The 15,628-nt window shown below is 48.9% G+C and overlaps 4 protein-coding genes across 4 annotated transcripts; 3 read left to right on the forward strand and 1 right to left on the reverse strand.

Moving 5' to 3' along the window:
• Window positions 1–1,954: 1,954 nt before the first annotated feature.
• On the forward strand, window positions 1,955–3,502 carry N7481_002464 (basic helix-loop-helix domain-containing protein; the record flags this gene model as incomplete). Its single annotated transcript, XM_057261683.1, has 1 exon — window positions 1,955–3,502. One exon carries the CDS (start codon window positions 1,955–1,957, stop codon window positions 3,500–3,502), a length of 1,548 nt encoding a protein of 515 aa, XP_057126615.1.
• Window positions 3,503–4,464: 962 nt separating this feature from the next.
• N7481_002465 (uncharacterized protein) lies at window positions 4,465–7,541 on the reverse strand (the record flags this gene model as incomplete). Its single annotated transcript, XM_057261684.1, has 5 exons — window positions 4,465–5,951; window positions 6,027–6,315; window positions 6,422–6,868; window positions 6,961–7,039; window positions 7,111–7,541. 5 exons carry the CDS (start codon window positions 7,539–7,541, stop codon window positions 4,465–4,467), a joined length of 2,733 nt encoding a protein of 910 aa, XP_057126616.1.
• Window positions 7,542–9,066: 1,525 nt separating this feature from the next.
• N7481_002466 (SLC26/SulP family anion transporter) lies at window positions 9,067–11,612 on the forward strand (the record flags this gene model as incomplete). Its single annotated transcript, XM_057261685.1, has 3 exons — window positions 9,067–9,325; window positions 9,393–9,538; window positions 9,600–11,612. 3 exons carry the CDS (start codon window positions 9,067–9,069, stop codon window positions 11,610–11,612), a joined length of 2,418 nt encoding a protein of 805 aa, XP_057126617.1.
• A 2,323-nt stretch (window positions 11,613–13,935) lies between these two features.
• Window positions 13,936–15,054, forward strand: N7481_002467 (fungal specific transcription factor domain-containing protein; the record flags this gene model as incomplete). The annotated part of the gene is made up of 1 exon (XM_057261686.1): window positions 13,936–15,054. One exon carries the CDS (start codon window positions 13,936–13,938, stop codon window positions 15,052–15,054), a length of 1,119 nt encoding a protein of 372 aa, XP_057126618.1.
• Window positions 15,055–15,628: the final 574 nt, after the last annotated feature.

Genomic DNA, 15,628 nt, shown 5'->3' on the forward strand with positions numbered 1-15,628 from the left:
GGCGAGAATGGTCAAACAGGGAAAAGGAAAAAAAATAGTAAAGAATAATATTAAGAATAATAATGATAAAAAAAGATAACTCTGAATCCACAACCCGTAATCCACAACCCCAACAGCTGGGACCCCCCGAAGTATGACCCAAAGCGACACCACCAGCAGCCCATAGTTGCAAATCCACTACGTAGTGCTAGCATTAGCGCCCGATGCCGAAGCCCGGCAAGCCTCAATCGATTCCCACCGATCGACGGGCTGCATGACCGATGTTGTAATATATCAAATGAGAGATGCAGGAGGGGCTCGAGTTCTTAAAGTCTGCCTCCGCCTCGTTTTGTCTGCAAGTGATTTCACCCTTTTTTATTTTCTGCAACCCACTTTGCTGAGTTGTCACTGCATCTACCGTTGGATCGATTTTCTAGACGAGAAGACGTTGTCGGTACTATCTGACCTGAAGTTTCTACAACCGTTGAACCCATGATTTGCCAGGATCGGTGGATCACGATCATACGCAGGTACGTGAAAAGGTTAGGTTTTTTTCTCACTCATCATGTCGAGCCACGTTGGCAACATCCACTTGGTGGGTTCTGGATGATTTCCATCCATGTTCCTGCGTTGTTGGCCATGTGGCTGGGGCTCTGCTTTAGTGGTAGATGCCTAGTGCCTCGTGCCTAGGTGACTATGTGCCTACTAGGGTGCTCAGTACTTGTTGACTGTTGGTGCCTACTAATAGGTACAATAACTTGAAGTGTTCTACTAGTATACTAACATGATTACACCTGGCAGATTTTACTACTACAACTACTACAACTACTATACCGAAATATATTCATATACTTCGGGAATTTTATACTTCCGGTAGGTTATTCACCAGATACAACGTTGAGATATACCTCCGAGTCCACTATCACCTTTGAATTCCTATTTCCCTTTTCTTCCTTTATTTTCTTTCTTACTTCCTACTATTTCCACCTATTTCCACCTCATCTCACCCATTTCCCCTCTCCCCCCGTATTTATTGCAATCCGAGCGGCGGCCTGAGCTTCCACTGCCACTGCTCACTCTCGCTCACCGCTCTCCCTCCGCGTCTCCCTCCTTCATTTCCCCCTCTCCCCGATTTCCCCCCCCCCCCACTTTCATCTTCCTTGTGAATTTCTGACTTCATTGCTCGTCTTCGATTGACAGGGCTGAGACGGGAACTGGCAGTATCGCCTTCCACGCTCGCCCTTTACTCGATTTGACTTGGCATCACCCTGTCTCATTCCTCCATCTCTTTCACTTCCCCTCCATCTCATCTCATCCCATCCCTATCTTCTTTCTTCCATCTGGCTTACAATCGCCTTGTCGCTGTCTTAGACTACGGTCCTTGTTTTACCGTTCCTTACCGACTCGACTTGGTTTAACCCCCGACTCACAAGCCTCCGACCCTTCAACTTCTCCGACCCTGCCAACCTCCACTCATCCCACCTTTTCCGCTTCCTCGTCCTCGTCCTCGTCCTCCTTTGACTCAGAGGCGAGTGTCACCCTCACAAACCTCCCTTCCGGTTGAAAGGTAAAGATCAACCACACCCCCCCCTCTTCCTCTCCCCCCGGCATTCTTGAGATCTTTCTTTGTCACTCTGCTCTGTTCACCCCCTCGCCTACTACCATGTGGCCCTGGGTTGCCTTGTTGCGCCTCGTCGCTGCACTGAGCTGCATTAGGCTGCGCAACGCTGATTCCGATTAGCCGACCCCTCCCCAACATGTTTGCGCCCCAGAAAAGTCAATGCTAACATCCGCTTGCGCACGCAGACTTCCCATCTTTCCGCCACATAACATACCGCATTGACGGCTGCCTGGCTGTGCCGATCAATAGTTGAACCAGAGAGGGTCAGTAATTCGGAACGACGACTATTCTCCCTCGACTCCGCGTCCCTCCCCTGTCGCTGCTTCACCTGAACACTGGAATACCGTCGGGGCAATGGCAGAAGCAAGTCTTTTCATCAAGCACGAATCTGACGATCGCAGCAATCCATTTATGATGTCTCACTCCGGTTACTCCATGGGTGGTAACCAGTTCGGGAACCCCAACGAAGGGGTGGACCCCTCGGACTTGACTATGCAACAGGGCGGCTTCATGCCATACTCTTACGGCTCACAACAAAATATGGGCTCCAGCTTCAACTTTGGAAACTCTGGAATCGACACCGATGAACTTTTGGACCTCGAAATCAGCGGGCAGAATGGCGTCCAGCGAGACAACAATATTAACTACATGCACGACCAGTCCGCTGGCGGTATCGCCATGAGTCACCAAAGTCAAATGTCGCATCTCTACTCAAACACCCCCGATGGCGCACCGATGGCCAGTCCCTTTGTCAATAACTCTTTCAATTACGAGCAGTTCCGCATGAACCAACAGAACCCCCATGTCCAGAGCGGCTCATTCGATCAGAACTACCTGAACAGCAAGTCTCGCCCAGGCTTGTCCGCGATGGACCGTACATCCTCGGATGCCCGGAGCCCCATGACCCCGAAGACTCCCGCTCTGGGGTCCTTGACATTGGGCACTCCGGAGTCCGGCAGCTTCCCAGGCCAACCGATCCGAACTAGTGGACTGCAACACCGTCACCAGAAGACACTGTCGAATCAATGGGACGGAACTCCCGGCAGCGCGCATTCTTATGTCGATTCACCCATCTCCTCCCCTGGTCACCACGGTCAACATGCCGGCATCTCCGAGATCATCAAGTCGGGTAAACACGCATCGCTCCCGACCAAAGTCGACTCCCACCTTCCTGGTGGCCAGGACCTGGAATCTCAAGAGGCCAAGCGTCGCCGACGTCGCGCTTCACACAATCTCGTCGAACGCCGCCGTCGCGACAACATCAACGAACGCATCCAGGATCTCTCCCACCTCGTACCACAGCACCGTCTCGAGGATGACAAGGTGCGCAAGCAGCTCGTCAACAACAGTGCCCTCTCCATGGCCGGTGCCGGTGGAAACGCCGCAACATCTCTTCTGGCCGGCGGCAATGGACGCCGCGCCACTCCAGGCAATATCACGATGGGCCTACCCATCGAAGAGAAGGAGAAAGGGCCCAACAAGGGTGACATCCTCAACGGCGCCGTCAGCTGGATGCGCGATCTGATGTGGGCCCTTCACGTCAAGTACCAGCAAGAAGCCGAACTAGCCGAGATGATCGGCAGCCTCGGTGGAACCTGGCCCTTCGAGCCCACCGAGGAAGAGAAGCGCATGCGCAGCGAGATCCTCGACGCCCTGGAGAAGAACGACCCTACCTCTTTCGCTTACACCCGTGGCCCCGGAAGCGGTCTCCGCGTCCCTAAGCACACCAACCTCGCCGGTGACCCTGCACAAGGCGCCGATGCCCTGACTCCACCCAACCTGAGCCCCTCCTTCCATGGCGTCTCGAATGGGAACCCCGGTCAACCACAGTACTGGAACAGTGCCGGCCATGCCGCCATGAGCTTCAAGGAGGAGGATGAGTATGGCATGGAGATGAACTGAGTTTGGATTTTATTTTATTGGAGCAGAGCTCAATCCCTAATAGCGCTCCGATTTTCGACAATTTTTGACTCTTGGGCTGCATTTTGAAATCACTTAATGCATACTTGGCGTTTGACGGGAGGGTGAACCGATTTGTCGGCGTCTTGGGAGTGATAATGGGAAAGTGGAACTTGCATAGAGTTCCTCTCGGAATTTTCCTCTTCTTGTTTTTCTTACCCTGCATTTCCTCTATCGATTTATATTTGCAATTTCTTCTAACGTGCTTACGTTGGTGCTTCCAAGTCTTAACGGCGATGGTAACGATGATAGACGCTATCTACGACCGTTACCTCCTTCTGCGTCCGCCGACCTGGATGGACTTTTTTGATCGTTTTTGATTTCGGATTGACTTTTTCATGTCCTTCTGGTTCTTCTCTTTACCGTTTTTCTTTGACTATCATGTCTGGATCTTATCGTCTCTTTGTTATTCCATCGATACCCTGTTTCCTTCTTTTCGTTGTCTTTTTCATTGGTTTTTGTTCCGAATGTCTCCAGATTTCGAGCCTTGAATGCAGTTACAGATCATATATTTGACATTTATTGAATCTCTCTTCTCTACCCATCTTCCCTGCCCAACTTAATATTTCTCATTCCTTTATCTCTGTTTGCAGGAGTCTCTTTTGTGTCCTGGCGCTTTTAGTTGAGCATACTACATCGGCTTTTTTGTTTTACTTATTGGCTCCGGATATGTAGCAAACCAAGGTATTGGCTAAGCCATACTGCAAATGTTTATTCTTATTATTCCAACGGCTAAAATCTCCCGAGTTCCTTAAGGTTATGTGTTGGCTGCTGTACGTAAGTGCAGTACGTGTACTAGTAACTGCAGCCTAGGTTCGCCCAGTAAGTACTAGTAGAGTATTACTATTTTAGGACCTCGGGATGATCCACTCTCGCCCTCGTATTTATTTACCCTCCTCCCGAGGTCAGTCTTCGATTTCTAACACCTTCGACCCTAGCATCAGGGATACTTTTCCCGACACATCATCTGTTGCTTGCAGCTTCAATCCAATCCCCCGCACCTCGCTCATGTGAATTTCATCATACGTGCCCAGTCGATTGATATGTCCCAAGACCATTCTGTACCAAGGCCCCTGCAAAAACTCTATGATAGGAAGACCCAGCCGTTGGAATTCAGCAACAAGATCGTCGAGCAGAGACTCGAATTCTTCCAGTAGAAGCGACTCTTCGTCTCGAATTTCATCAACTTCAGCTTTCTCCATGTATTGGAGCCGATCGTCCGCGAAAGTATCACTTTTGCGACAACATGTATGCGTGAGATCCAGTGCATCAAACGTAATGAGCCTAATAACAGAAATCTGAATATCGACACTTCTCTCCGCTCGCGAAATAAGAAAATTCATGGCTCCGGGTAGTCGATTCACCCCGTCTTTCATGTAAAACCTAGGCGTGTAGCGGAGAAGAAGGTGTCGTAGAGCCGCTAGTAGCGGAGTACACCCGCCCATTGAACAAGCACATAGACAATTATCTCGACACGGGGCCCGGAGGGCATAGCGCAAGTCAAATAAAGGGTCTTCTTCAGAATCGGACTCTGGAGATTGGAACTCGCGAAGCTCTGATGTAGCTGTATGCGTTATTTCCCGAGCTAACATGCTGGCTAGACAAGTGCCGAGTAAATGGAGAACGGTGCCCCCACTATTATTACCCCAAGGAAGTGATCGGGTGGGATCGGCGCCTTTGGAAATAAGCCATCGCCGTCTCTTATTTGATGATTCGAAAATACCCGACGAGGAAATCATTGTCATGAGGGGTGTTTTGCCGGAAGAATCTCTTGCGTCGATGTCTGTGAAGCCGTGCTCGAAGAGTAGGTCAAGCGTGTCTATCTTTCGGAAGGGTTGATGATATACGGACATCGAAGGCTCTGCAACTTCGAGTGAAGGGTCAATATTGACACCGCGTTTTTTCAGCGCAAGGAATATTTTAGACGCGACGATATCGGGAATCGATGAAGGGAGGAAGTCCGAGTCAATTAGTCCGATTCCCGCAACGTCGATCTGTGACATGTTGGCTTGGGCGATTATGGCAAGTCGCTTGCGTCGCTTTGATAATTCTGCGATAAGAACTTTTGTCACTTTGTTACCGTCATTCAGAGACTCCGCCGCGCAGATATCATCAGGCTTTAGTGGATGACCGGCCTCTAGCAGTGCCTTGCTTGATTGGTAGTTGCGTTCGCGCATTGCCATGTGCAATGGAGATAATGGGTAACTCCTATGCAAATTGACTCCCGCATCTGCTAGGATTTCTATCCCTCTGGGCCATCCTACGGCGAGCTGGATTAATGCGGTATTGCCGATGATATCGTTTGGAGAAGCGCGGCCGGAGAGAAGTTCGACACTGAGATCATGTTCGGACTCTTGGATGATGGCTTTGGCAATGTCGGGAATATCGACGACTAGAAAGAATATCCTCTGTTATTATTTTGCCTTGAATTGCAATATTCCAACGAAAATCTGTGTTGGATGGGTACCTTCTTCATTTTCAACGAGAACCTGCCGTAGGTTCGCTTTGCTTATTGGGGATTGTAATGCACCGCGCACAGTGACAATGCCTCCACGATGAGCGAGACGCGTAAGCATCCGAGACTTTTCCGCATTGAGCTTTACAGCGCCGATGAACTTGTCCAACCCCGTTCCACCCAGTGAGGTGGAAGTGCTAAGCGGCGCGCCACTGTTAATCAGGAAGGCGAATAGCCTCGCGAAATGAACATAGGCATCTGGATGCCATTGCGAACTACACAAGAATGCGAAACACGCAGCCTGGGTGAATGTCAGCAAAGTGAAAAAGAAAAGATGGCAAATAGTTAGCCCGGCAGCTACTACTAAAGAAGGGAGAGGAAAAACCAGGATTTCGATCGCAACGTACGTCCAGAAAGGAATTGCCATCCGAGCCTAGGTCCGATGGACTCGCTTGCCCGGTAGTGAAAAGGTGTTTTAGCAGGTCTATTATGTTATTGACAAATTCCTCGGGGCGCTGGGATTTCGCGCTAAGCCCGTGTATATAAATGGAAAAGAAACCAGGGTGATTGGGGGATAGGGGCACGCGGAGAGTGAGCGAAGGGGCGATTGAAAACCCTCCAGCACCCCTAGTCATGAAAAAGGAGGCCGATATGGTGATATTCAAGAGGCGGCTATAATAGCTATAGGACCCTTTGCCTCGAGTCCTGGAGTCGAACACGGCCACGGTCTCTCCGAGTTCATGTTCGAGTTCTCGCTTTGTGTTGATCGCGTGCTTTTGTTCATCACACCAAGTTTGCAGTAGTTCTGGCGGTGGTGGCGAAGAAAGTTTCGATATATGTTGCAATTCAAGGTGCTGATTCCATCATCAGCAAGTTCGTTTGAAAAAAAAGAAAATAAAAAGTTTGAAGGCAAGCTTTTCTTTTGCCTTATCTCGCTTCTACGAACCATTGATTGAACCTCGCGAAGCAATTTCCCCTGGGCCAATACCAAAGACGGGATCAGTCGCGTATTTTGAGCCGAAAACCTATATCGCAGAACGGAAGTCCCCGCTGGTCAATTTCCATTGCTATCAGAAATGACATATTATTAACTCACACGTGGAGAGTAGTCTGCAGTCCCATCTGGAGACTATCCAAATCATTGGCCAAAGCCCGTAAAGCCTCTTTCCGAAATGGATATGCCGCTCTCTTTCTCTGCGCACGCATCTTCTCGCCGAAGCCCTTGGCGGATAGGGCGGGTTTCCACAGATCGACCGCATTTTGGACCTTCTGTATACCTCCGCGGATACTCTGGATCTTATTCTGAAGATCGTAAGCGATACCAGGATTTGAGAGCTGTGATTCTTGGATAATTTCTCGAAGAGCCTTGAGTGGGCCTTCTAGGCTCTCGGCTTTATTGGCGATTTCTTGGATTTCTTCCTCTGCGCCTCGCCACGCTTTGCAGTATGAGGTGATCTCTTCGCGTACCTGTAGGCCAAGAGATACCACGCCCAGCGCGGCACCTAGGATCGAAAGAGGGTCCGCCATGATGGTGTGCAACTTAACAACGAATAGGGTCTTGCATTTGGGGAAAGCCACGCGGGAAAATAAGGAGGCGGGGTTGAGCTTTCCTGAGGGCTCGTATTCGCCCGGGCCAGGGCCACGGGCTCGGTGCGATCACGTCGAAATATGTAGAAATGACGTTTTGCATCATGCATTTGTGTTTTGAGCTTATAATGCCAAGGCCCTTTTTTCTTTTTTTCTTTTTCTTCATGTTGGCGAACTTAGATCCGGGATCAATCGCATTCTTTTGCGCTTCTAGTATGGTTAGTTTGCACTAGGTGGCTAGTCAATCTGACCAAATGAAATCCTCGGAGTTTGAATAAAGTTCAGAATCCTTTTTAGAAAAAATAATAATATTTGAAACAAAAGAAATGTGCACGGTTCAAGACTCCGGGGCGAAAGAAAGTACTGCCCTGAAGTGCTCCAAGAAAGAAGCAAATATTGTCAGCGAAGAGGCGACGAAGTAGAATAAGTAAACATGGGGCTGGATTGAACTGCACTGCCACACACGCCGGGGGCCGCAACCTTGTTTCACCGAATTTAGGGCGAACCCCGATACAGATGGTGCCACGGACTAGCCCGTGCCATGGCCAACGGGAATGAGACTTGAGGTTGCGCAATCGATCTTGCCGGGAATGGATCTCAATATGGGGCCATTGCTTCGGAGACTAGCCACGCTACGAAACAGACAAGCCTAGGCGCAGAATTCGCGCACTGTGAGTCGTCGACCTTTTTCTGGAACTTGGCTTGGTTGGCTTGCCAAGGGTTAGGCGCCGAGAAGAATACGGTTCAGACAGACTCGGCAAAAAAGCACGTTTCCAAGGTTGACTTGGAAACTGACAGTAGTACGGAGTACTAACAGGGATCACATAGATCGCAAGATCGCAAGATCTTACAATAAATTTGAACTGGAATATAATTGTCTCGGTGAGACTCCGGTTTCAGCCCTAGCCGTCTCCTTTTTTGATGTACGATGATGGGTCTTTGAAACGGCCCCGTCCGGATTGACATCCACAGGTGTTGTTGTAGTATACGATGAGATTTGAGTCAGATAGACTATACTCAGTACCTGTATACTGTATTGTGGAGGTCACCCGCTCAGGATAGGCTTGGTATATATCAAAGAGTACCCCTTCTGACCTCGGGAGGCGTCTGACAGCGCATGAAAGTTCATAAGTTAAGCGAAAGAAAATAAAAGAATAAAAGAAACAAATTAATCCGTCATCAATTTTGTTTGAATCGGATTGAGAGGATTCCCACCGGGGCGTTGTGATTGGCTGACGGGACGGACTTCGATATTTGCATTAATATTCCAAAATCACGACATCACGCTAAACATGACCAGAGGAAGCATGTTATAGTTTACAGGGAGACGTAATTAGCTGAATCCCGGTCAACTGGTCGCAACTTTCTTTTTCTTTTTCTTACCTTCTTAACCCTCCCACCTCCCCCCTCGGACCTTCTGCTCTAGCCTTTTATACTTCCAAAAAGCCGAGGGAGAGTCTCAATCATGTCTGGAAGTACCCGCAGCAAGGTCGGGCATACCCTGGCAAAGGTGCTCGGCATCAAGGTGGAGGAAAAGAATTACTATGTCGCTGAGGCGAATAGTCCTCACGCATATGTCGATCCGGATCCGACGACGGGCGAATGGATTGTAGCTCACACCCCGACACGCCAACAGGTTGGCCGATACTTTTACAACATCTTCCCTTTCATTCACTGGATCGGTTATTACAATGTGCAGTGGCTGATTGGAGATCTGGTTGCCGGTATGTTGAGACTTATCTATGCGTCAAAATCACTGCATGTTCCAAGGTTAACCTGTGATCTGTATAGGTATCACCGTCGGCGCTGTGGTTGTTCCTCAGGGTATGGCCTACGCCGAGCTCGCCAATCTGGCTCCCGAGTATGGCCTGTACTCGTCCTTCATGGGTGTCTTGATCTACTGGTTCTTTGCTACGTCCAAAGATATTACGATCGGAGTGAGTCACCCAAATTCCCGTCTCATCTTCTCGTCTTCTGAAACTAACGCCTTGGCTTCAGCCCGTTGCAGTGATGTCAACCCTCGTCGGAAATATCATCATCAAAACACAGGCGGAACACCCACAGCTCGATGGGCCTACTATTGCGTCAGCGCTGGCAATTATTTGCGGTGCTATTGTGGCTGCCCTTGGGTTCCTCAGACTCGGGTTCATCGTCGACTTCATCCCCTTGCCCGCGATTACGGCATTCATGACCGGCTCTGCGATCAATATCATCTCTGGCCAAGTCAAAACACTCCTCGGTGAAACTGCCAGCTTTTCTACACGCGATGCCTCATACAAGATGATCATCAACTGCTTGAAATACCTGCCAACCACTCAGATGGATGCGGCGATGGGACTAACGGCATTGGCAATGCTGTACATTATTCGCTTTTCATGCAGTTACGCCGCGAAGAAGTATCCTCAAAAGGCAAAGACTTTCTTTTTCATCTCTACCCTGCGCACCGCATTTGTGATCCTTTTCTACACGATGATCAGTGCCGCTGTAAACCTACACCGCCGCGACAAACCTGCCTTCAAGATTTTGGGAACTGTACCTCGAGGCTTTCAGCACGCCAAGGTACCAGAACTGAACAAGGAAATTATCTCCTCGTTTGCGAGTGAGCTACCCGCGGCTACCATCGTGCTTCTGATTGAACATATCGCGATTTCTAAGTCCTTTGGTCGCGTCAACAACTACAAGATTGACCCATCGCAAGAATTCATTGCCATCGGTGTTTCCAACCTTCTTGGTCCTTTCTTGGGAGGATACCCTGCTACTGGTTCATTCTCCCGCACTGCTATCAAAGCCAAGGCCGGAGTCCGCACACCTCTTGCTGGAGTCATCACTGCTGTTGTCGTCCTTCTTGCGATTTATGCATTGCCAGCCGTTTTCTTCTACATTCCCAAATCCTCCTTGGCAGGCGTCATCATTCACGCCGTCGGTGATCTTATCACTCCTCCCAGTACGACTTACCAGTTTTGGCGAGTATCACCGATCGATGCCATCATCTTCCTGATGGGTGTCATCGTGATCACTTTCACGACAATTGAGATTGGAATCTATTGCACAATTTGTGTCTCCCTTGCTGTTCTCCTATTCCGCCTCGCCAAGGCCCGCGGCCAATTTTTGGGCCAAGTCAACGTTCACTCTGTCGTCGGAGACCATGTCTTGGAAGAGCACGCGGGTCCTCAGGGAGTGGCCCTTGGTCCACGAAGCGCTTACTTGCCGACCTCGCGCGAGGATGGTTCCAACCCCCATGTCAAGATTCAGCAACCAGCACCTGGAATCTTCATCTACCGACTATCAGAGGGTCTCAATTACCCTAACGCCAACCACTACACTGATTTCCTTGTTGATCACATCTTCCAAAACACTCGAAAGTCTGATCTGGATGCGGATAACAACCCTGGCGACCGACCATGGAATGACCCCGGACCACGCAAGGGTGCTCTCGATCGTGAAGCATTATTAGCCCGCCCGACCCTTCAAGCAGTCATCCTCGATTGCGCTTCCGTGAACAACCTCGACGTCACTTGCGTTCAGACACTCGTCGATGTGAGAAATCAACTCGATCGCTATGCCGCTCCTCACCGTGTCCAGTGGCATTTCGCACACTTGCACAACAGATGGTCAAAACGTGCTCTGGCTGCCGCTGGATTCGGTCAGCCCACAAGTCAGCTCATGGACCCCAACCGCAAGTGGCAGCCTATCTTCAGTGTCGCAGAGATGCATGGTGACCCTCGAGCTGTTAGGAACAAGCTTAACTCTCTCGACGGTAAGGATATCGAGAGCGGTCTGCAGAAGGAGCCTTACTCCCTGTCCACTGAGCAGGCGAAGGATCTGGAATCAAAGTCTGTGGATGATAGTATCAGCACTGGTACCGCAACAGACAAGGCTCAACAAAGAAATGGTTCGTCTTCGAAGGTTATTATCGAGAACGTGAATCGGCCTTTCTTCCATGTTGATTTGACCACTGCCCTTGATAGCGCTTTGTCTTACACTGACCCCAAGGGGATTTCCTTTTCGTGATTAGTTGTTTGTTGATAACCCCTTGATGCGAATGAACATAATAGGATTTAATCAGTTCATGAGTGCTAGTAACTTGAACCTTCTGCCATATTGAGCATACGTAAATGCTTATGTAGAACTCTAGCACCTTTGTGTCCAAGTGTATCAACCCGCCTAAGGGTGGCTGTAATATAATATGGGGCTTCTCAAGTTCAATGGTGACTCCAGGGACCTGGCGAGTATTTAACATCGACGTATAGAAAGAACAAATTTGCAAGTCCGGTAGTTCCCGTGGTGCATAACCGGGCAGCGGGAGCAGGCATCTTATTTGATCCAATCCGAATGTCGTGGAACGTGATTTGTTGCCCCATAAAATTATTGCAGGGCGACCAACGCATGCATGAGGGTGGCTTTTCACATGACCTATCTTGAACGACAGTAAATATCATTCCTTGCTGCCCAAGTGGGCCGCTGCCACAACTTCCATTCAATTCTCTTTCTGATGTGGGCTTCTACCATCAAATAATGCAGGATTGGATCTATCTACATCGGCCTGCTCCAATTGTTGATTCAGCGCGAAGGTCCGATGAAACAACGGTACTGGCGACCGAACCAAGCATTCCTAGGCGCAGCAAAAAGAGGTGGAAAGGCAAAATCCAAACAAGGAGATACCGCGAAGGATGAGTCTTCCGTCGCGACCGAGACAAGCTCGGAAGAATCGTCGACAAGTTCAAGTTCAAATTCAACCAGCACGGAAAATCCCCCAGCCGAGGCAGCCAAAGTTCCTGTAATGACGAGAAAATCGGGCCGCCGCGTCCATTTCCCAATCGAAGTTATAAATGCCCCAATCAAGAATTCCAAAGATGTACCCCCCCGAAAACGCCATAGCCAGTCAAGGAGTCACCGTATACGACCGCTCGAGTAATAGTTTGATCTTTTCAGTTGCCCCTCGTTCCGTTGGCCGATCTCAAGTCGCTTTGGATCGCATTCCATTTTCATTTCGATTTGGTCGACGGTAGGTGATCCGAGGAAGCCTGTGAATGTGAAGCATTGCAGTACTGATCGGAAAATAGCAATCGCTAATTCGCCGTCGACTGCCTTTATTTGTCACGTTTCATCGTATGCATGCGAGTCTTGGTGTCAATCGATTCTATTTTTTATTTATTTATTGGATGAGATGAAGATCTTGGTCCGATCGGAGATAAACCGAGAGAGAGGATTCGATCCACATGGCGCGTTAGGTTATTTTGGTCTCCAGTTTAGTCGCCCATTTTTTATTGGTCCTTCTCATAGTTTTGTTGCATGTATTGGAGCACAGTGTATGGTCCGGCATTTAAAGCAATTCATTCGTTCATTCTCCTCAGTGGCCTAATCTCTCGCGATCGGTACTTTTCGGTGTGATTGATTGGCCAGTGCGTCAGTATTATCTGGGAGTGATAGACAATTTACCTAAACACAATCCGATCCCTCCAGAGACAAGAGATATCCCAAAGTAAGCATTGTCGCAATTTGTTGCCATACTTGTGGGGAAGTTGCGGTGGGAATCTGGGGTTCCGGGGAAATAAAGAACAACTTTGGCATTGACCACCCCGCGCGGGGAGCTCCGAGGATACCGAGAATACCGAGGGGGCCCTTTCCCCCTTCCTTTCAAATAGCCGAGACTCTCTCTGATCCCCCCACCAATTTCCCAGTTTTCTGCATCAACACATGGTGCGATTCCCAAAATGAGGGAACGGAGCCTCATCCAACGCCGACCCGGTCGGGGTATGACCCGGAAACCGGCAGTCCTGTCTACTTACCCCTTGGACAACATGATGACCGAGGTTCACCGACTCTTGGGTCCGACCTGGGTTTTACCACCTTACAACCTCTTGCTTCCATCATACTTGAAGTCCCCTTCGTCGCGGTTACAACAGGATGATATAAATTTTCTTGTTCGAAAAGGTGCCTTTGATATTCTAGATCCTCTGTTTTCACAGGAATGTTTCAAAGCGTATATTCGACATGTCCATCCTCATGTTCCGTTCCTTGATCTAGATCCATTTTCGGCGATCATTTTTAATTGTTCACCCCGTGGACAAGGTGTGAATTCCAAAGGGAGAAATTGAGCTTGCTATTATACCAAGCGGTTATGTTTTCTGGTGCCTTTTTTGTTGATTTGAAATACTTATACGCGGCTGGCTTTCTCTCACGGCGGAGTGCGTTAGATACACTCTTCCAACGAGCACGAGTAAGTGGTACCAATCTGGACATACTTCTTTCTTCGAAGCTGAGTCAATGTTAGGTTCTATATGATCTTGACGCCGAAGATGACAAATTGGCTGCCGTCCAAAGTCTTCTACTTATGACCTATTGGTACGAGAATCCAGACAGACATAAGGATGGGCGCCATTGGATTGGAGTCTGCATATCGCTCGCATACAAGGCAGAGCTCCATCTCGACTACTCAGATCATCCAGATTGGAACTTTCGAAGGATTCTATGGTGGAGCATTTTTACACGCGATAGACTGATGTCGCTGGGATTACAACAACCTCCTATGATCAAAGATCAATTTCGGTCATCCATCCCGGTGCTTGGAATCGGCAAAGATGATATAGTGACACCGAGGTTCCGATCCGGTCTTGGTTTCTCATACTACGGCGATAATCACGAAAAGCTAGCTCGGATCTTTATCGAGAAAATTAACCTCTGTCGCTGCATCAAAGATGATCTTTACGCCTGGGACTGCCAGTCTATTAACATGCGGCCAATTGTTTCTCAGCCACGGAGGTCATGTCTTTGGCTCTCAAAACTGGAGTTAGAAGATTGGCTCCAGGCCTTGCCTAAGAGCATATCATTCTCTTCGGTCCCGTTTATGACGAACGAATCTGAGCTCCTTCTCTACTCACATGCCGCTTGGTTGAAAATGGTTTACCTCGAGTTGCACAGTACTCTTCATCGACAACTTGACTTTTTGTCGGAACAATATAGCCCACGCCAGCAATTATCTCTCGAGTCACCAAACTGTCCGGTCCTTCAAAGTGCAGTGGAATTCACTGCAATCTTACAAGATCTCAACGAGAAACATCTCACATCTTACCTTACGACGACGAGTGTTCCCATGATTCTGCGGATGGGACTCCTTCATATACAAGAGGTTTTTTCCGCCGATTCGCATGCAGACGGTGCCAGCCTTCGTCGACTGCTTCACTGCATCTTTTCACTTCAGCAACTTGGCAGTAGATATGGATCGGCTTTATTTGTTGCTTCGTTGCTAGGAGCTCCTCGCGGCTCTTCCATCGCTACAACGTCATCTAGTGAGATATTAGCACACGTCGATGTTGAGTCGTTGGGTCGGCTGACATCGGCATATAATGACCACTCGGTCCCAACGGTTCTCAAAATTAGAGAGCCGTATGATGTCGACATCGTCTCGGGGCTCAAGTCAAAGGTTGCCAATTTAAAAATAGCGGCTTCATAAGTGTGGAAATATGAGTTTTCAGACGGTGTTCGGCAGCGGATTGTTTGGGAAATAATGATTCTTAACGATACTTCGAAATTGATACGTTTCCACCATTTTCCATCTCGTTTATACATCTAAAATGCAAGGTCCCGTCATAGCGTTGCTGACAGTAGCTTGCGAGTTTGAAATCTATCGGGCTGTTAAAGAGATGAAAGGGATTCCAACGTCAATTGTCGACAAGTTTTCCTCAATTTCCACTTGGTTTGATGGATTTACATAGCCGTTGGAGAAGTCTGTTCCAGGGCTACAAGGACGGGAAGTGTTACTAGTACCATTATATTAGTATGCTTTTGCTAGCAGGTCAGCTAGTACAAAGGCGGTCCAGAAGTCTGGCTACACACGCTAATTATTTAGCGCGTTTTTCGCGTCCACCCTCCAACCTCTCCTTTTCAAACACCTAATACACCACCAATATGCGTCAATTCGGTACCGAAATAAGTGCTAATCGAAGGCCTGGGGCAGAGCTTTCATCTGAGGCCCGCGCCGCTATTATATTTGCACGTGAATGTGGTGTATCGCCTACTAAAATCGC

The sequence above is a fragment of the Penicillium waksmanii genome (assembly GCF_028829765.1).
Source record: "Penicillium waksmanii strain IBT 27052 chromosome Unknown utg000002l:1.0-3326099.0:1.0-3328782.0, whole genome shotgun sequence".
Taxonomy (NCBI): domain Eukaryota; kingdom Fungi; phylum Ascomycota; class Eurotiomycetes; order Eurotiales; family Aspergillaceae; genus Penicillium; species Penicillium waksmanii.